The sequence below is a fragment of the Sciurus carolinensis genome, chromosome 14 (assembly GCF_902686445.1).
Source record: "Sciurus carolinensis chromosome 14, mSciCar1.2, whole genome shotgun sequence".
Lineage (NCBI taxonomy): Eukaryota > Metazoa > Chordata > Mammalia > Rodentia > Sciuridae > Sciurus > Sciurus carolinensis.
In genome coordinates, this window is record NC_062226.1 from 11,536,340 (window position 1) to 11,558,129 (window position 21,790).

General features: G+C 34.5%; 1 protein-coding gene across 4 annotated transcripts in view; it reads left to right on the forward strand.

Moving 5' to 3' along the window:
• The first annotated feature begins 1,981 nt into the window (after nt 1-1,981).
• Rc3h2 (ring finger and CCCH-type domains 2) overlaps nt 1,982-21,790 on the forward strand; it is a 95,816-nt gene continuing 76,007 nt past the window's right edge. For all 4 annotated transcript variants that reach the window (XM_047524136.1, XM_047524135.1, XM_047524137.1 and 1 more), the window contains exons 1-5: nt 1,982-2,174; nt 8,514-8,811; nt 11,358-11,475; nt 13,743-13,976; nt 20,813-20,988. In XM_047524136.1, coding sequence (XP_047380092.1) covers nt 8,581-8,811; nt 11,358-11,475; nt 13,743-13,976; nt 20,813-20,988 — 759 coding nt within the window. In that variant the 5' untranslated portion in view covers nt 1,982-2,174; nt 8,514-8,580. The remainder of the gene's footprint in view (nt 2,175-8,513; nt 8,812-11,357; nt 11,476-13,742; nt 13,977-20,812; nt 20,989-21,790) is intronic.

The following is a 21,790-nucleotide window of genomic DNA, read 5'->3' on the forward strand; positions in this document are numbered from 1 at the left end:
AACTGATTTTTTTTTAGGAATTGGCATCTACTATCTTGGCTTTTGAGAAAAATTTGGTTGAAAATAGGTTTCATGTGTGCCTTGTAAGATTGTTGTAAATTTTTTTGTGTGCACTTTGAGATTTTTGCTTCAGGGGAAGGGTGTTATGTAAAAGTGGTGGTGGTTATTTATATTATTTATTCCTGTTAAGTAGAACAGTGATCTTAAAACATTCCTAGGAGAGTATGTTTGCATGATGTGTCTTAAAAGTTGCAGGCAAATGGAATCATTTTCAATAGGTATGACAAAGTGAAGCATAGAATTTATTCATTTAAAATACTTTTAGTAGTTTCTGTTTTTGGTAAGAAAATTATGTGTTCAATCTTTTTATTTACAACATTTATATATGTAAAAGACCTTGAAAGGTAGTTGTTACTTTGTTGTAAGAGAAAATCCTTGCCTTTTTTTCTTGGATGTAACTATCTTTTTATGTTTACATAAAAAATAATAAAGTGGAAGTGGGAATAGAGAACTTTGTGTTTTGCCTATATCTATGAATTTTAGGACACAATTTCTCCTATTTATCTAAGCATTCTCTCCAGAAATACTTGTGGAGTCTTTAATTACCTGTACTTGAATCTATGTATAAAACAAGAATCCTAGGCTGGGGCTGTAGCTCAGTGGTAGAGCACTTGCCTCCCACATGTGAGGCAGTGGGTTCAATCCTCAGCACCATGTAAAAATAAATAAAGATATTGTGTCCATCTACCACTAAAAAACATTTTAAAAAGCAAAAACAAAAATCCCTGCTCTTATGAGACTTTTATTCTAGTGGAGAGAGACCAACAGTAAAGAAGTAGAATTAAAGTATGTCAGATTTTGAAAACAGATTTGAAGATAGAGATAGGGAGTCCAAGGAAGGTGGGTTGGGCTTGTAATTTTATATGTAGTGATCAGTCTACTTTTGAAAATCGGGTATATTCCATTGTCTTGTGGAATAGAAATAATTGTGTGTGTATATATATATGTATATACGTGTATATACATAATGTAATTTATGTGTTGATATACACGTATGTCTTCACTTACTTATGTCTTCACATATATATAGGTCTTCAATAGAATTGAAAAATACAATAGATTGGAAAGCAACTATTTAAAATCGCCCAGCCCTCTCCAGTCGAAAATATAAAAATGTACTATTGATTGTTATGTATTTCATGTAGCGAAGAGAATGAAAAGGATAACAATACATACATATAAGAAAAGTCCGATAGGGGTCAATGAATTTTTCCAAAAGCGCTTATCTTTCCTTGTCATACAGGAGGAATAGCCTTATATTTTTAAAGTTCATTATATAACCTTTTGCATATTATAGTTAATGTTTGGTTTACTTCCAGAGATCTTTTTGTTGGACATCTGGTTCCACATTGAAGGAGCTCAGGGTTTTCTCTTTAATAACGAGATCAGGGAGGTGTGGATATCTGCCAATTAAACACTTGCATTTTGGTGTTTTTGTTTTGTGATTGGCAGATTACTTGGTAACGATGTGAAAGGATTGAGGGATCCAGTCAGCATTTCGTTACAGGAGAGTGAAGTAGGAAGTAACAAAGATGTATCACAGATTCTGCTCAAAGAACACGCTTTTCACGATGGAAGACTGACAGTACCTCAAGACAGTGTCTAGCAGGCGCAGATGAATGCACAGGGAGTTTCCCATCAATCCCTTCGCCTTGCCTAGAATTCCTCACAGCAGTCCCACAGTGCTCTGGGGCCTCTTCATCACGTGATGAGGGTGGATTGGCTCGCCCAGAGAGAAGCCAATGCGCAGTTCAGGTGGCGGGGACTACTACGCTTCTCTTTCACCTCACCAACTCCCGGGCTTGCGTAATCTCGCGTGGACTGGAGAGAATCTTCTCGCGAGATCTAAGTCGGGATCCCTCCAGGTCCGCCTCCGTGGTGAGGAGGAGGAGGAGGAGAAGGAGGAGGAGGAGGCGGAGGGAGGAGGAGGAGGAGGCCCCGCCGCGGCCTTCGCCGCCGCCAACGGGGCTGTCCCTGTAGCTCCCGATGGAGTTTGAGGCCGTGAAACCGCCGCCGAGCTCTGCCCCGGCGAGACGAGGCGCCTCCGTCGCCGAGCCGCGCCGTCGCGGGGCTCCCGGGAGCGGCCCTTAGCGACCCCGCCCGGGCCCCCTCAGGTAGGGCGGGGGCGGGCACGATGCGGCTCGGGCCCCAGCCCGGGTGCCCGGTCCCCAGCGGTCGGGCGGGAGACCTGTGTCAGCCCGGGGGCCTGTGCACTGCTGCTGCCGGAACCCCGAGGGTTGGGAACTGAGGGCCGCACCTGACACTCGGACGGAACCCGGGGCCTGAGGAGGCCCCTCTCTCGGGTAGGGCTTTTTCGATGCGGAGCGACCGGCTCAAATGGCCACCTTCCTCCAATACTGGCCGAGAGGACGCTCTGACCACTAAGGAACCCACCCAAACGAAGGCCAGGTTTCCCTCTCCAGTTCCTCCCCCAGTTAGTAAGAGGGGACTTTGGAAGAGGTCCTCGAAATCTGCTCCTCTTCGGGCTTTTCGTGTTTCTGCCCTGGGGCTCCCCGAGACCCTCGCGCAGGGATGGTGGAGGCGATGTGAGTGGTGTAAATAGGGACCCTAGCCAAACAATGCCCTGGGAGGGCTTAACCTCCCTGGAGGGAGATGGGCCGACCCAAGGGGTTGCACAGAGGATCTGACTGGAAGCAATGGCATGAAACACTGCCAGGGGATTCTGCTATGGCTTTCTTCTTCCCCCCTTTCGTATTTTTTTTTTCCTTGGGGAAGCCTCTTGAGAAGACTCTTCCACCATCTTAGAAGAATGGTAGAGAGCATCTTTGTTTCTCTTAGAAGCAGCTTTACTTTTCTCTAGCCTTAGCATTCAGGAAGGGAGGAGATGAGGGTAGCTGTCATTTCCATCCTTCAAATCACCAGTTTAAGATATCGGCATAGAACCTTCACACCAAAATAGTCTCAAGTAATCCCTGACATAAAGTAGATCTAATCCAGTGATTCTCAGCCTGTTTTATATTTTCATAAAACCCACCTGGGTTCTCATTTTAACTCCTACTGGCCTCTTACTAGGTCCATTCTTTGTCATTTCTACTCTTTCCCCACCCACCGTGATCAGAATGACTTTGTATCTTAAATAAAGTGCTTAAGTCATTTCCATTTTTGTTTTAGTCAAAACTTTTAAGTTCCAATAGGAACTTTTGATTAACCTGAGAAAGCTAATATTGCTAAACTGAAGCGATATAATTTCATCCAAAAGCAAAGAAACATGTTTTAGTTAGCCAGTGCAATCTTTTTATAGTTAAATATGTACAGACTAAGTTAAAGCTTTTTGAATCATTAAGTGTAGTGCGTGGATTCTCTTGTTTTGAGCTTCTTTTTATCTGATTTAGAGCTAATCAAACATCCCCGTCTTCTTGTTTACTTTCACATCTTGTTAAATACTGTTCTACACTATTGCCATTTTTGTTAATTTGGAGATTTATGTTTTCCAAATTCTGGAGTTTGGAAAATTGCTAGAAGGGCAAAATGTTAAACATATATTCCAGTCATGTTTAGAAAAAGCGGATGTTATCATTCAAGCAGGCTTTTATTCTCCGATGATCTAATTGCAGTTGTGTTCAATAGGGGATCCTTTGAGTTACTCCTGATCTGTTATTACTGTTGTGTTAACCTGACATGTAAGAAGACTTATGTCCTTTGTTCATATTTTCATTAATTCACATTCTGCTTTTGTAATTTGCAGTCTTCCACTTGACAAAGCATTTTTCTTTACACAGGATTTTATATTCAAAGATAGAACATAAACTGATAGTTTGAAATGTTAAATAAACTTAAAACAAGTTGTATTAAGAACTTGCTTATCATTTTGGTTTGGTCACTGAAGTTTCACTTCCTAATGTTGGAAAAAGGAAGCATATGGTAAAGTAAAGCTAGCTGAAAAATTTTTTAAATCGATGTTTGGCACCCAGTCACATGTCATAAAGAGTAGTTTTGAGTATTCCTTTATAATCCTTACTAATCTAGAGTTGCTCTGTCCGTTACTAAACAGTAGCTATATGTGGCAGTCGAGGACTTGAAACTAGTGCAAATTATAGTGTGCAATAAGTGTAAAAAAACACACCAGATTTTGAAGACTTAATACTAAGTGCTCTATTAATATTTCAATTTTTTTTTCATCTTTTATGTGGTAGTTGGTATTGAATGCAGAAATTTTCTACAAATCTCTGAGCTACATCCCCGACCTTTTTATTTTTATTTTAAGATAAGGTCTCACTAAGTTGCCCAGGCAGGTCTGTAACTTGGGATCCATCCAAGTCTCAGCCTTCTGGGTAGCTGGTATTATATGGGTGTGCCACCATGCCCTGTTCAATAATTTTTTTATATTGAGTACATATTAAAATCATATTTTAGATAAATTGGGCTAAATAAAACAAATTAATTTCACTTTTTTATTGTAACTGAGAAAATTTTAAATTACTTGCTTTTCTGTTTTTTTGGTGTTGGGGATTGAATAGTCTCGCACATGCTAGACATTTACTCTTATCACTGAGCTACACCTCCATCCCCTTGCATTATGTATTTATCGGACATTGCTTTTGTAGAGCAGCAGTACTAGTCTTTCAAGAAATGAGTTAACTGGATAAAAGTAGGCATATGAGTTTGGGAAGGTAGCTGAGTGGTTGATCACTTTGCATGCGTGAAACCCTGGATTTGATCCCTAGAACCACAGTCAGTTAATCAATAAATGTAGATAGATGAAAACCAGAAGTAGATACATGAAAACCTGACAGAGTATAATCTTATACTTAGAAAAATCAAAGAGCTAAAGACTTTGGTAATAAGAAAAAGAAGGTTATCAAGTAGCCATTATTTGATAGGCAGAAACAAATACCCAAGTTCCTGTTCAAAAATAATTTATCTTTGAAGTCTAACCATCACTAAAGAAGCAAAACCTTATTATATTAGTTGGAATAGAAATTTACCTTATTTCCCTGTGAGTAGGCATTGAAAGTTATATTTCATATTTAAAGAACAGAGTTTCAACCCCATAACTGATTTAAGAAATAAAACAGTCTTACATAGTCTATAACTTAAAGTCACATGTATTCACAGTCTTTAATATTATAATTCAGTTTTTCTTCAATCCTTCTGAAATGTTTGGATTCTGAGTTTTAGTGTTTACAGATTATTTCGATTATTTTTGTTTGCTTTTTTTTTTTAGGTTAAGACCTAATTTGTACTTAAGTCCAAGGTAATTATTTTAAAGTTTTCTAAATTGACACATACTGTTATCCATTTCAATAGCTTATAATCCTCACCTGGTGTTAACTAGAATGAAAACTGATTGTTTTAATTTACATACCTGAGCTCTAATATTTATATTTTTAAACAGAATTATAAAATAATATGCATATATGTGTCTGCATATACATAAAAAATATGTATATATATGTATACACACACACACACACACAGTAAAAAAGGCATAAACTTCACTCTGACATTTTGAAATCAAATGCCATGGTCCTGAATTGGCTGCATAATATGGTGAACTAATAACAGAAAATGAAAGTGCTTGGCTGGTATGCAGTTTGTTCTTAATAAAGTGGTTTGTAATTTGCATCATTTGACAGATGTCTATTTGTCTTCTTATTTTATGAGTTAGCCCCCTTAGCATGGAACTTATGGCTTAGAAAATTATGTGAGGGAAAATTTGTTTAAGGTTGCACCCCTACTTTAGCATGTCTTTGTTTTGTCTTATTGTCTTTTGTTAGAAACTAGTAACTAAAATTAATTATTATAAAATTTGGAATGTTTTTCTTAAATAATCTCTATAGTATTTAGGGTCATGGACTTTTATCCATTTTTTTTCCCAACTTGAAATGTTTTAGGAATATATTTAAGATGAATACTTCAGTGTTAACTATAAATGTTAATAGCAGTTTAGACTTCCATACAGTCAAATGAGTCACCACAGTACTGGGGTTGTAGCTCAGTAGAGCACTTGCCTAGCAGAGGTGAGGCCCTGGGTTTAATCCTCAGCACCACATAAAGATAAATAAATAAAATAAAGGTATTGTGTCCATCTACAACTAAAAAATGAAATTAAAAAAAAAAAAAACAAGTCACCATGAAATGTACTTATATATGCCTGGACGGTTTACAAAATTAACATATATTCTTAACTCTCTATGGTTCATTTATAAACTTTTTTAAAAGAACTATTAGGGCAATAGGATGTCTGTCATTTGGGGTAGTTATAAAAATATTTTCTAGGCAAATGTATACTTATCATTTTTAAAACTCAATTTTGTCCTAATTAAACATTTTAATGGACTATGTAAGTTTTTTGTGTGTTTTAGATAAAGGTTTATTTTTGTCTTGCGGAATCTAATTTATTCATAATGGTACTGAACAAAAATTCTTTTTAAAAAATTCATCATATCAGATTATATAAGGAAAATTTAGTTCATAGTTTTGTTGTCAGAAAGTTAGAATCTGACATATAGCAGGAGGAAAATTTGACAGAATTATTACCAAACTTTGTTAGTTTTTGTTTGTTTGTTTCCAGTTCTGGAGGTTCAACCCAGGGCCTCCCACATGCTAGGCAAGTGCTCTACCACTGAGCCATGTCCCCAACTTTTTTTGTTTATCTTTTAAAGATGTTAATTCAATTTTTGGTAGAAATTAAACTTCTCAGCATTTTATTAAAAGTTCTGATTTTCTTATATCTAAAAAGACATATTGGGGCTATTAAAAGAAAGAGCTATCAAGTGTATTCTGGAATACAGTAGTTAGAAAAATGAAGAAAGAGTTTTTGCTGTGCTTCTGGTTACCCAGTGGACTGAGACCCCCTAATCCACAGAATTAACATTTCCAAATAAGTAACCATTGTGGAAAGTTTTTGTCAATTGAAGTTATTAACTAACTTAGGGATCTCAATAGTAGATGTAAAACAAAATTAGTAAGACAAAATTAATTCTTGCTTAGATTTGTAAATTTTCCCTGTATAATTTTGCAACATAGGAAACGACATTAAATACATTAGTTTTAGGAAGTTATTGGTTCACCTGCTTAATGCTCATTTTTAAATTTGGAAGCAAAGTAACTGATTTTTAGATTGCTGGCTTTAATCAGTATGGCAATGAAAAGGTGAATGGTGTAAAAATAAATTGTAATTTATAAGATTTGCATTAGAATTTTGAGAAAAAGTTTGTATAGGGTGCTTTTTACATAGCAAGGTGGTTTTACCAAGATATTTTTAGAATCTCAGTTTTTGTGAACATAAAAACATAACAAAGGCTAATAGAATTCATTTTTATTTTGGAATAGTGGGAAATGCTTTCAGTTATCTACTTTTCTATCCTGAGTTCGGTTACATTTTAAAACATCTAATTTCTGTAACTAATATATTTAGGTGGTAAACATTCTTGTGAAATAAAGTATTAGCTCTTTAATTGCCCTAAATACCTAGATTTCTGGTTCACCAGAGAGCCTTTGTCATACTTACATAAGTTTTGAATTGAAAAATACAGAAAATTTGTGAAATGTAAAGTTAGTATACTGTCTTACTTTACTAAAAATTATAAGTAGATTTTAATCTTAGAAATAAAATTATTTTTCTAGTTCCTTTCCAGTTTTAAATCATGTGCATGTCGCTTTTCCTGAATTTATAATCTTAGCAAAGATAAAAATTTATGTTTTGCATATTTTCTGCTTAGAATTATTAGATAAGAATAGTGTTTTGTTTTTCTGTATCTTCCTTACTGAATCTGACAGATTTCGGTTCTACTCATAAGCCACTAAATAATATAGTTTTGTCAGAAGTGTTACAGTGAATTACTACAAGATTTTAAAGATTTTCTTTGTGTTTCTTTGGCACCGTACTTTTTAGTCACAATTCTTTCATTTATGGACAGACAGCTCTGTCATCACAATCTTTTCTTACGCGTAGATTTTCTTTACCTCAGTTAGCCTCTGAGTCAAGTCCTGACCAGGGATTTCCTCTTTCGGGTGACCAGGCTGCCTCCTTTACATCTGACTTGACCACAATATTGTTTCTATCAATAGTTTTCAAAACTTACTAACTCTTAAATCTCAATATATTTTGGGGTAGTGGTTATCCAAGAAAAAAACTTAAAAAAAACAAACTCAGCAGTCCAAAATAATTTGTGTTCCTAAAAATGAAATGTGGAAAATTAATCTTAATTTTTTATGATCATTAAGAAAAATACATAAAACTTTTGATGGCTACTATGTGAGCAACCAATAGAGAGTGTAGTTGAAAGGAATGCTAACAGTGTATTGTTTTGGGACAAAATTAACACACAGTTTTTGTTTTGTTTTTTGTTTTTTTAAAAGGCATCCAAAGCATATAAAACTATTAAGAAGAATTTCAGGCTCTGAAGTGTGACAGTTGACTTTAGCAGTTAACTCTTGAAAGTTGAATGATGAATATGTAGTGAATTCTTACTTTTGTCCACTTCCAGCTTACAAAACACTACACAGCAAAATAATGATCTGCTAGACTGCTAACCCGAGCATCCAGCTTCCACAATGCCTGTGCAGGCAGCTCAATGGACAGAATTTCTGTCCTGTCCAATCTGCTATAATGAATTTGATGAGAATGTGCACAAACCCATCAGTTTAGGTTGTTCACACACTGTTTGCAAGACCTGCTTGAATAAACTTCACCGAAAAGCTTGTCCTTTTGACCAGACTGCCATCAACACAGACATTGATGTACTTCCTGTCAACTTCGCGCTTCTCCAGTTAGTTGGAGCCCAGGTAACCTTCAAGACTTCACTAATTTAGTATCTATAATAATTATCCAACATTGTTCATTATTGAGTATAAGATGTGTTTAGTGATACTCAAGATATTAATGTTTTTGATGTATCTGCTTTTCATGATTTTAATCTTTAAAATGATTTCCTTTAGGTAATATAAACTCTTATGCAAAACCATGAATTCATTGTTATGTAATCTATTTCCTTCAATGTTCTGGTCAAAATTTATATAAGTGGTGCAGGGTGTGGTGGCACACGTCTGTAATCCCAGCAGCTTGGGAGGCTGAAGCAGGAGGATCATGAGATCAAAGCCAGCCTCAACAAATTATTGAGGCCCTAACCAACTCAGTGAGACCCTGTTACTAAATAAAATACAAAAATGGACTGGGTATGTGGCTCAGTGGTTAAATGCCCCTGAGTTCAATTCCCAGTACCAAAAAAAAAAAAAAAAAAAAAAATTATGTAAGTGGTTTGGGCAATGAGAAACAGTTTACATATGCATACATAATATATATACATAGTATTTATTCATTAGGTGGTATTAAAGGAAAATACAATCAAAGTTCAGAAACCAATCACCTAGAGCACTCAGATGGAGATCTCTTTTTTTTTTTAAGTTCAGTTGATTTATATAATATAAATGAGAAAATAAGTTCTACTTAAGTGTGTGTGTGTGTCCATGCCCATGACTGAAACACCTGTAATAGAGTGTCAATAACAAATTATATACAGTGTCTTAGGCATATGTACTATGGAGTAAATATTTTGTGTTATGATCATATTACTGCATCAGAACAAGAACCTAGATTTATTGTAACTACTTTCATTTAATGAGGGACTCCTTACATATGATGGTAAATATTTACTATTTTTTATTACTCATTCTTATCATAGCTCTTTAGGTAGTTATTATCCCCATTTTACAGATGAAAAGAAGATAAAATTCTGTATATCATACATTATATAATAAAGCAAGAAAGTAAGGATTTTCTTATTTATTAGAAAATTTATTAGAAAATTAGTATCTTGATATTTGAACTTTTCCTTTTAAAGCACAAAATCTGTTTTCAGTATTGATAATCAAGTTTGACACACTGAAATCAAGGTGACTCTATAAGTGATGATGCTATAACTTAATTGTTAGCATATTTTTCTTAAAGGAGCATAAGCTATTATTGCTTCATGCAAACAGTGGCATTTTAGATTCAGTAAAATACATGGACTTTTTGTAACAGTAGCTACCATTTATTTAGAGTCTGCTATAGGTCAAGTATTATGTTAATATTCCTTATAAATGTTATCTCAATTGATCCTTAAATAGCTTATTACAAGTCTGTGCAATGTGACCTCTCTCTCTGCAACCTCATCTACCACTGTATTTTACATTGGCCTTCTAGCCATTTCTCAAATATGCGAAGCATATCACCACCTAGGGATTTTGTAGTGACTTTATTTTGACTTAAAATGTTCATTCCATCTTTTCACATCTTTGTACAAATGTTACAATTCTCAAGGAAGTCTATCCTGACCACTCCACTCCAGTTATTACCTCCAGTTAAAATTGGAACCCTTTTCCAACATTTCCATTCCTCTCTTATCATTGCTCTGTAATTTTTACTACCTTCTAACGCCCTGTGTATTTTATGTTTTTTATTTATTGACTCTCCTTTTCACTGGAATGTAAGCTTCACAGAGCAAGATATTTTCTGTTTTGCTCACCAAAAGATCCCTAGTGTCTAAAACTGTGCCTAGAACATAAGTACTCCTTAAATATAAATATTTGTTGGATTAAATCGAACTTTCATAAAGGTACCATAAAATATGAATATTCACCTTCATTTTACAGATACAGAATTTATGACAAGGAACAGTTAAATAATCTTTTCAAGATCACTCAGAGAGGTAGCAATTTTTACCCAAGTCTTCGAACCTTTTTAATTCTTGCACTGCAGTGCTAGGGATCAAACCCATAGTCTCATACATGCCAGGCAGGCACTACCACTGAGCTACCTCCCCAGTCCCCCAGAGTTTGACCTTTGAGAACACTGTCTTGTGATTCTTATATTCTAGCAAAGGGAACAGATTATAAATTTTAAAACCTAACAAGTAAATAATATAGCAAAGTGGTGCTTAACAAACTGCTGTGGGGAGAAAATTCATACATTCTTATTTTTTATTTTGAAATATTTTAGACTTACTAAAAATGTTATAAAAAATTGTGTACAGGGGACCTGCATAACTTTCCACGGCTTCCCCCAGTGTTATCATAATTATAACCCAGTTATCAGTCAGCCTTATGAAATTAGCATTAATTTTTAACTTCTCCCCTCTCCCTTCATTAATCCACTTAGCCTCTACTATTAAATGTGATATACTTGGTTTTTGGAAAGCAGTTTGACTAAGTGTTTAGCTTAAATTTTTCTTAATGACTTTGATATATTATCTCTTTTTATAATTTTATACTCACCAAGATGATTATCAAGTATATAAATAACAATTGCATGAGCTAAATGAATGTATTTCTGTAATTTTTCTTTCTTTAAGGTACCAGATCATCAGTCAATAAAGTTAAGTAATCTAGGTGAGAATAAACACTATGAGGTTGCAAAGAAATGTGTTGAGGATTTGGCACTCTACTTAAAACCACTAAGTGGAGGAAAAGGTAAGTTTATAAAAAACATTTTTACTGGTTAGTAGGACTTGGTAAGTATAAGTGTTGAGAACGTGTAGTGTGTTTAGATTCACTGCCTTTATGGAGCCTACAGAGTACTGAGGGAGATAGCTATACAAGTGTAATAAATTATTTTAAGTGCTGTGACAAAAGTAGTGTTAATTTTGTTTATCATTACATAGCCAGTGAGTGGCATGCTATAGGTATAATAGTGAATGAATTTATCAAGTATTTCTTTTGTACCGGTGAGAAGATTGTGGACTAAGTGTCAGGCATTATTCTGGTGCTTGGCATACTTTAGTAAATGAAACAGAAAAATACACCTGCCTTTATACTTAGCTCTTACATTTTAGTAAAACAAGACTGTAATAAAAAAAGCAGACTGTATAGTATAGGTGAAAATTGCTCTAAAAGAAAGAAGTTAGGTGGCTTTTGAACTTGAAGTGAAAGAGGTGAAATTGTTAACCATGGTTTCTGGATAAAGAGGATATAACTTAGTGGTAGAGCACTTGCCTCACATTTGTGAAACCCTGGGTTCAATCCCAGTACCAGGAAAAAAAAAAAAAGAGTTTCAGGCAGAGGAACTACTATGCAGCAGCATCCTCATGTCTTTAAAGAAAAGCAATAGGAGTTGTGTGCCCAGAGGCATGTGAGTGAAGAGCAGAGCAATATGACATGAGACTAAATAGTGAAGTCAGGTAATATACAGATTTACAGTCAATTTAAAGACAGACTTACTATGAATACAGTTAGGGAATCCCATACAGAGTTTTGAACAGCTCAGAGACATCTGGATGCTCTGTTGAGAACTCAGTATAAAAGGACAAGAATAGAAGCAGGATGATCAGTTACGAGTCTTTAAGGGTAAGGTTGTGAGGAGGTGAGAAGTGGTCAATCTGGATACATTTTTAAAATATAGGCATTAGTATATCTGAATTGGAATTTGAGAAGCAGTGCAGAGTTAAATATGACTCCTGAATCTTTTGACCTGAGTACTAAAAAGTTGGTTGCCATCAACTGATACAGGGAATGGTGAAGGTATTAGGTAGGAAAGTCAAGTTTAGTTTTGGTCATAGATAGTACATTTGAGATTTGTAATATTTACTTGTATGCTAACTGTAACTTTGGGAGTCACTGGCATATGGATGGTATTTAAAGTAATGAGACTGGATAAAGTCAGTTAAGTAGTGAATTGAGATAGAAAAAATAGGCTGGGTGCTGAGGGAACAGAGATGAAATCAGCAAGGAAGATTAGAAGGAAAGGAAGAAGAAGAAAGAAAACCAAAAAAATGAAGTATTCTGGAAACCAAGGAAACAGTATTTAAAGCAGGAAAGAGTAATCATCTGTGTTGAATATTATTGGAAGGTCAAATATGATAAGGACTGAGAATTAACCATGGATTTACAAATTAGAGACAATTAGAAAAAAAAACAGATAATTGTCTTATGCTCAATTCTGATCAAGAGTTAATGGTAAAGTTGGAGTAGGTTTTAGAGATTGTAAAGTAAGAAATTGGAAATAGAAAATCTAGAGGATTTGCTACAAATGGGATGAAAGAAATGGGGCACCTCTGGTGGGAAAGGAAGCATCTGGAAGAATCTATTTCTTTTTTTTTTTTCTTGTGGTGCTGGGGATCAAACCTAGGGCTTTGTGCATACTAGGTTATTACTATACTACTAAGCTATACCACCAGCCCTTACTTATTTTTAAGATGGATGAAATAATAGCATACTTATTCTTATTATAAGCTGATGGAAATGATCAAGCAGAGAGGGAAAAATTGTTGATATGGGAGTGGAGAGATTGCTAGAGCAGTGTCCTTGAGTAAACTCAAAGGAGTAAGATGTACAGGATTATCATTGAGCATGAACTAAGTGTCTCATATACAATTTTTTTAAAACATTAAAACCATGATTAATCATTTCTTAACAGGTTAGAATTTTCAGTCAGGCATCTTTAAATTTATCCTCCATTGCTTTAGTAAAGATGGAGAGCAAACTTGATTCAAAGTACCATATCTGGGCACAGACAATTCAGAAAACATGATACCTAAATAAAATTTGAAATGACTAATTAAAAGTGAGCTTTCTTATTACTACAAAATGGTAATAAACAGAGACAGCATACTCACTGTTACAAAAGTAAAAGTACCTTACAGGGGACTCATTAGGATTTGTGGTTAAATATAAATATAGGTAATGTAATTGTCTATTTTATTGAAAAACCTTTAGTTTTCTTTGTTTCCGTTTTCTTAAAGGTGTAGCTAGTTTGAACCAGAGTGCACTGAGTCGTCCAATGCAAAGGAAACTGGTGACACTTGTGAACTGTCAACTGGTGGAGGAAGAAGGTCGTGTCAGAGCCATGCGAGCAGCCCGTTCACTTGGAGAAAGAACTGTAACAGAACTGATATTACAGCACCAGAATCCTCAGCAATTGTCTGCCAATTTGTGGGCCGCTGTCAGGGCTCGAGGATGCCAGTTTCTAGGGCCAGGTAAGATAGCTGACTACCTTAGCTTTTTTATTGGTTATTAGGACTTGAGGATGCCAATTTCTAAGGCAAAGTTAAAATCCTGGGACTCAACCCATATTTATTTTTTATTTATATCTATGTATATCTTGACATAGCTAAAGCTGTTGTTAATCATAATTTTTATTATAGACAATATAACATAATGCCCTATATGACTTATGTATTATAATCTATGTTATAGACAGATGGGTGATCATCTATAAATTAGAAAATTGAGCCAGAAGGAGTCTAAGATTGTACATTATAAGTAAAGGAAAGGTAATTCTTTTCTAGTATGTGTGTGCAGGGAAAAAAAAAAAATCAAAGTTGCTTGATTATTTTTAAAATTTGGAAAATATGAAAAGTATATAAAAATTAAAGTCACCAGGGGTTAATTCCTATATGGTTATTCTGTTCATATTCTGTTTAAGAAAAACTTTGTGCCAAAGTTATGAAGTATTTCCCTGTATTTCTTCTAGAAGTTTTATTGTTTTACCTTTCTTATTTATTTAGAAATGTATTATGAGTAGAATTTAGTTTTGTAAAGAAAACCTTTTTTTGTAGTACAGGGTATTAAATCCAGGGGTACTTTACACACACTGGGATACATCTCCAGCCCTTTTTGATTTTGAGACAGTTCTCACCAAGTTGCCCAGGCTGGACTCAAACTTTGATCCTTCTGCCTCAGTCCTGAGTAGTAGGGATTATAAGCGTGCACCACTGAGCCTGGCATGCAGGAAACATTTTTAGTAAGCAGCACTGGGAGAACTGGATGGACATGTAGAAAATTAAAAGATAACAAGCTGGGGGAATTATATATAACTTATATCCCATACATAGATAAAAACAACTAATATATGAGGTTCTTCAAAATATTCAGAAGGTAATCTCAGTGACTCAGGATGCTTAAGCAGAATGATCATAAGCTCAGTACTAGCCTGAGCAGTTTAGCCAAACTCTGTCTCAAAATGAAAAATAAAAAGATCTGGGGATGAGATTCAATTCCTAGTATGAACAACAACTACTGAAAGAATTAAAATTAACTTTTTTCAAAAGACGAAGACTGGTAATCAAATTGGAAAGATTCACAATGTAAATAGACAAAAGATGTAATATAAAAAATAAATACAAATGGTCTCCAACATATAAAAAGATACCCAGTCTTATAAAAAGAAAAATGTACATTAAAATCATGCTGGAATGCCATTGCTTATCCATCAGATTGGTAGAATCAAAAGTTTGACAGTGTATTCTGTTGACCGACCTGTGGGGAACAATTACCTTTTTCCAGTATTGGTGGGAATGCAGCAAATGGTATAAATTTAAAGACAGGAATTTGGCAACATCAAGCAAAATCACCTTTGTGTTTATTCTTCAGCTCAGCCATCCCACTTCAAGAGTCGTTTCAAAGATATAGCAAAAAGTACAAGTGCATAAAATTATAAAGCACTGTTTGTAAGAGCAAATAAGGAAGTAACCTGAACATCTATAATAAACTTCTGGTTTAATAAACTGTGGTTTAATCTTTCCAGTACAGTGCTATGCAGCCTTTGAGAGCAGTGAGGAAGATAGATATTTCTGCTAAGGCATGATCTCCAGATGTATTAAGTTAAAAAATAAAAGCAAGGTACAGAATAGTGTACTTACTATAATATCTTCTATGTAAGAAAAAGAGGGTGACACAATCATTACCTACTTGTTTCATTCAAATTTTTCAAAAGAAACAATGACAGGAAAAATAAAAATAATAAAATTATATGAAAGAGAAGAAAGGGAAAGCAGAAAGGAATAGAGAATGCTGATTATCTTTTTTTTTATTTAGGAACTACATAAATGTCTTATAATTATAAAAGTTAAATAAAATTTTAAAAATTTTAAGTAAAAGTGATTAAAACAAAATAATACATAAAAATATAGCTAAGGGACTGGAGATGTAGCTTAGTGATAGAGTGCTTGCCTAGCATGCACAAGACCATGGGTTTGATCCTCAGTGCTACAAAAATAAATCAGGCTAAAATTTTTGAAGTTAGTTGTATATCCATATAGGAATAAATTATTTTAGGTGACTTTAGAACATAGTATTTTGATTTCTCTATCCCTAGTGGGACATATAAATCCTTAATTATATTCAGCACGCCTATTACTCATAATTCTGGTATTGTTATTTTGAAACTATTAGACACAGACCAATCAATTGCATTATTTAATACTATCAAACCAATATTTTCAGCAATTAAAAAAAGATATGAATGTGAAATCAGGGAAATTTAAGTAAAAACCCTATAGTCTTGAATTAGAATTGGCAAAATTGATTCAGATTCACGTGTTTTTCTCTTCCTAAAAAATGTTAATATCCTTGGTCTATCTGCTGAAAAGACTTAGAAGCAATTAACAAAGCACAGATATTGTAAACTTTAATAAATAGTAATTACCCCTAAAAAGAGGCAGGACTCTTTCAATAAATGTCTTATTCCAGTTGTAAGGTAGGAAAGGAAAAGGTAAACCTGTGAAATCTTGTGCTAGAAAGCAAAAAAGGTATCAGAAACTTATAGAATCTTGTCAAAAAGTCATACTTGAACTTGAAGAAGCTCGCATTGAACGTAAATGGGCAATTCAGTTATAAAAGTGAGCGATGATTACAATGGATTGAAACCACAAAACATAAAAATCTGTGAGTTCATAATGGTAGTACAAAAAATATTAATTGGTTGTCTTTGGCAGTTGCTAGAGCAGTAACAGAATTTTCTGAAAATTGTAAAAGGGGTAGAAAAAAGCCAAGCATTTTTTTTCTGCCTTTCTTATGCAAACTATTTTAGGGATAGTTCTTCTATGTTGAGGGAAGTGTCCTCTTTTAGCAGAATTCCAGCTAATATATTTAGAAGAAAAATGATAAAAGTAAAACCATAATTTTGTTCCCCTAAATTAATTAATGGACTTAGGCAAGAATTACTATTGTTGTTAAAACCATTAGGTAGGTTTGGGGTTTCTTTGTTTTTGTTTTTCTTTTTGTGGTTCTGTGGATTGAACCTATGATCTTGAGCATCCTAGGCAAGCACTCTATCATTGAGCTGTATCTCCAGCCTTAAAACCTTTAGATGAAATGTTACTGGGGAAATTAACAATAGATGGATAAGGTCTGAAGCCACTGATGAATGTCAACATTGCCAGGTGTGGTGGTACATGCCTATAATCCCTATGACTCAGGCAGGGCTGAGGGGTGTGTTGACAAGAGGATTGCAAGTTCAAGGCCAGCCTCAGCAACTTAGCAAGAATCTGTCACGAAATAAAAAGAACTGGGGATGTAGCTCAGTGGTGTACCCCAATTTCAAACCCCAACCACTATCCCCACCCCCTGCAATTACTAAAAGCAAAACCACTAAGCCTTATGCTTATTTGTCTTATCATATAATATATGTGTGGTTGGCCAAAAACGGAAAAACCCGAGTCTGAATTTAATTAAGCCTTTGGTTTACCTGATATAAGGGAGCTAGAGGAACATATTTTAAAATACTATAAGCATAATTAATCCAATATAGAATAAAGAAATTTTTTTTTCTCCAGTATTGGAGATTGAACCCAGTAGTACTGTAGCACTGAGCTACATGCCTAGACCTTTTTATTTTATTTTGAAACTGAAAGATCTTGCTAAGTTGCCCAGGCTGACCTCAGCTGATCCTCTTGCCCCTGCCTTCTGAGTCACTGAGATTATTCATATGCAACACCATGCTGATCTAAGAAAATTCTTTAGAAAAAGTGTTTCTTCAACAAATAAATGAACTTTTTTTTAAATAGAAGGATAGAGTTGACAAGTAAATGGTATAGATTTTGTTTTGTTTCATTTTGTTTTTAAAGCCTAAAGACATATCAACTAAAAGGAATTGTATGGATTTATTTGGATACTTAAACCACCTGTAATAAGACATTTTGAGACAATGGGAAAAATAAAACATGGATTGAGTATTAATTATCTCAAGGAAATATGTTCATTTTGTTAGGTGTGATAATGGTCTTATATTAATATTTTTAGAAGCCTTACCTACTAGAAATACATACTTAAAGTATTTAAGGGTAAAATAATAAACTTACTGGCACTTACTTCCAAATACTCCAGCCACACAAACTAGAAAAAGAAGTAGATGAAACTTGACAATAGCTGGATGGGTACTTGTCAGCTCTACTTTTGTGTGTGTTTAAAATTTTCCATAATACATAATTAAATTTAAAAATATTTTTTAAATCCACATTTTTATATAACTTGGATATTTCCTCATGTTTACTTAACCTAAGAAGCACTAGATTAAATATCAGATTTTTACTCTGTAACTCAACAACAAAAAACCCAGTGTAAAAGTGGATGAAAGACTGAGTCTCCAAAGAGACAAATGGCCAAGAAACACACGAGCATCTTTAGTTACTAGGGAAATACAAGTCAAACTTGTAATGAGGGGTAGGGGGCATAGCTCTCAGTGGTACAGCCTAGCATGCACGAGGCATGAGCTTTATTTGATTCCCATCACTGAAAAATAAACAAACCACAATGGGTACCACTTCACACCTATTCAGTTAGCCACAATTTTAAAAAATTGAAAATAACTGTGTGGTGAGGGTGTAGAGAATTTGGGCTTTCAAACTGCACTGTTTTGGGGAAACCAATTTGTCACTTTCCCCAAAGTAAAACTTGACGCAACAGTTTCACTCATAGGTATATTCCCAAAAGTACAGAAAATAGGTCCTCAAATATACTTGTACACAAATGTTTATAGTAGTTTTAGTTACAATAGTTAAAAGGTAGAAACAGTCTAGTTGTTAGGTGATAAATAAACAAAACGTGATATATCCATAAATAGAATGTTATTCAGCCATAAAAAGGATTGCAGTACTAATACATGCTGCAGGTGGATGAACTTTGAAAATACTATGTTAAGGGAAAGAAACCTGACAGCCAGTTAAGTGGTTGCCAAGTACCTATGGATAGAGGGATAAGTGACTCCTTAATAGTATGGGATTTCCTTTGAAGTAATGAAAATGTCTTAGAACTCGATAGAGTTGATGGCTATACAACATTATGAATGTATTAAATTTGTATTAATAAATGTGTGTTACACAGAAATTGTACATTTGTTGTGCGTGTGTGAGTGCTACATCCCCAGTCCTGTACAGTTTTAAATGGGTAATATTTTGTGAATTTTACCTCAAGGGTTTTTTTTGTTTTTTTTGTTTTTTAAGTCATTGTTTCAAGCTCTAGTTTTGCTGCTGACTAATTATGGTTACATTGGTTTAGTCACTTAATTTCTCTGGGTCTGAATAGCCTCACTTTGGAAAATGGAGTTTGATTTTGACTATAGATTCTAAATGATTTCTTAGTTCTAAAGTTTGTTTTAATTGATAACCATGTACTTTAAATTTTTATTTCATCTTATTTTTTTGGTTCCAGGGATTGAACCCACGGGCACTTAACCATGGAGCCATATCTCCAGCTCTTTTTATATTTTATTTTGAGAAAGGGTCTTGCTAAGTTGTTTAGGGCCTCACTAAGTTACTAAGGCTGTCTTTGAACTTGCAGTCCTCCTGCCTCAGCCTCCTAGGTTGCTGGGATTACAGGTGCACCACCACATCTGGCTTAATTTTGAAATAATTTTAAATTTGCTGAAACATTGCAAAAATAATGCAGAAAATTTCCTGCATACTCTTTACCCACATTGACCAAAATACTTTTTTTTTTTTTTTTTTTTTTGCAGTGCTGGGGATTGAACCCAGGGCCCTGTGCTTGCAAGGCAAGCACTCTACCAACTGACCTATCTCCCTAGCCCCAAAGAACTTTTAAAAACAGGGATATTCTCTATGTAATAACAATATGTTCATCAAATTTAAGAAATTTTAGTTTGATACAGTACAATTTATAGTTTACATTCTAATTTTGTCAGTTATTCCAAAAATTTCTTTTATAACATTTTTCTTCTAGTTGAGATATTGTTCACACTCTATATTTGTCATTTATCCTCTTAGTTTTCTTTAACCTGGAACCATTTCTCAGCCTTTATCTTTCATGATGTTTGTGTTGAGGAATGCATGCCATTTACTTTATAGATTTTGGTAGGGAGTGGGTACTGGGCATTGAACCCAGGGGCACTTTACCAATGAGCTATATTCCTAGTCCCCATCCCCCTTTTTTTAAAATTTTGAGACAAGGTCTCCAGTTGGTTAGGACCTCTTTAAATTGCTGAGACCTGCCTTAAACTTGTGATTCGCTGCTCAGCCTCCCAAGTCACTGGGATTGCAGGCACATGCCACTGCACAGGGCTATAGAATATTTAATCTAGGTTTGCCTCATGTTCCCTTATGATTTGATTCAGGATATACTATATATCCCTGGTTGTAAAACAGCAAAAATACCCTCTTTAGGTATCACATCCGGAGGCTAATAATCATTTATAAATTTTATACAGAATAGTTCCAGGCAGGCAGAATAACATTCTCATGCATATGCCATCTTTTATGTTCTTTGCATGTTATTGTCAGTAATTCTGTGTATTTTAAAATTACTTTTTCACCCTAACATTATTATTGTCCAATCGATTATTACATACCTAAGTTATTTTAACTTGTGTTCTAATTGGTTATTTAGTAGGAAATATGTTTTCATTTGCATGAGTATTTTTAAAATAAACTGTATTCATCTATATGTGATTTCCTTTTTTGTGTGCTAATTAAATACAGATTGTGGGTAATGGACCACCATAAACTAATACTCAAAGATGCCTTTCACAGATGTGGTCTGCAGGATAATGAACATTTAATGTTCCTGTAATAATTTCTAGCTATGCAAGAAGAGGCCTTGAAGCTAGTGTTGCTGGCATTAGAAGATGGTTCTGCTCTCTCAAGGAAAGTTCTGGTACTTTTTGTTGTGCAAAGACTAGAACCAAGATTTCCTCAGGCATCAAAAACAAGTATTGGTCATGTTGTGCAACTACTGTATCGAGCTTCTTGTTTTAAGGTAAGCATTGAAGAACTATCTAAATATTACATGCTTCTATGTGAGTCAGAGGCTTCTTAGAATTTGTATTACCTAGTCTGGTAGCCAATGCAGAATGCTTACAAAAGTTGAGAAAAAATTTTTTCCTTCTACATTGACTACATCTGTTATACTAGATACCATTTATTACCTATTGGTTTCAGTTACGCAGAACAGAACAGAAGGATAATTTGGTGATCTTTTGAGTCTTATTAAGAAAAAAATCTAAAAGTGGAATAAAGAAGCCTAATTTATTTACATTTATCATCTTAAAAGGGAGTTAAAAACTTAAATTTTTTAAAACTTCATTTTCTGTAATATTAAAGTCTTTAATTTGGAAACATTAAGGATGACAAGGCATTGAAAAATTGAGGAGATTACCCTACTTTGCTTTTTTTGTGGTTTTTTGTTTTGTAGAAAGGGCAAGATATTTTAAAATGTTTCATTGTTTAAAAGGCCAGTGGATAGTGAAAGGTACTCAGAAAAGTAGAAAACAGGCTAATTCCTTGAAGTTTCTCTATATTACAGGAGTGCAATATTTTGAGAAAGATCAAGGATTTGGAAATAGACCCTAGGCTTCTATGAAAATAAGGCATCTAAATGCGCTGGTTTTAAAGCCCCAAGAATGAAAATAGTACAAACAGAAAAAGATTTCCTTAGCAGACTGCTCAATTTTAGGTAACAGGTAATTGATAATAGATATGTGTTCTATTGGATTCATTTAACCTAATGAGGTTTGGGCTCTAACCTGCATATTTGTAGTGCTTGACTTCATGTCCCTGGG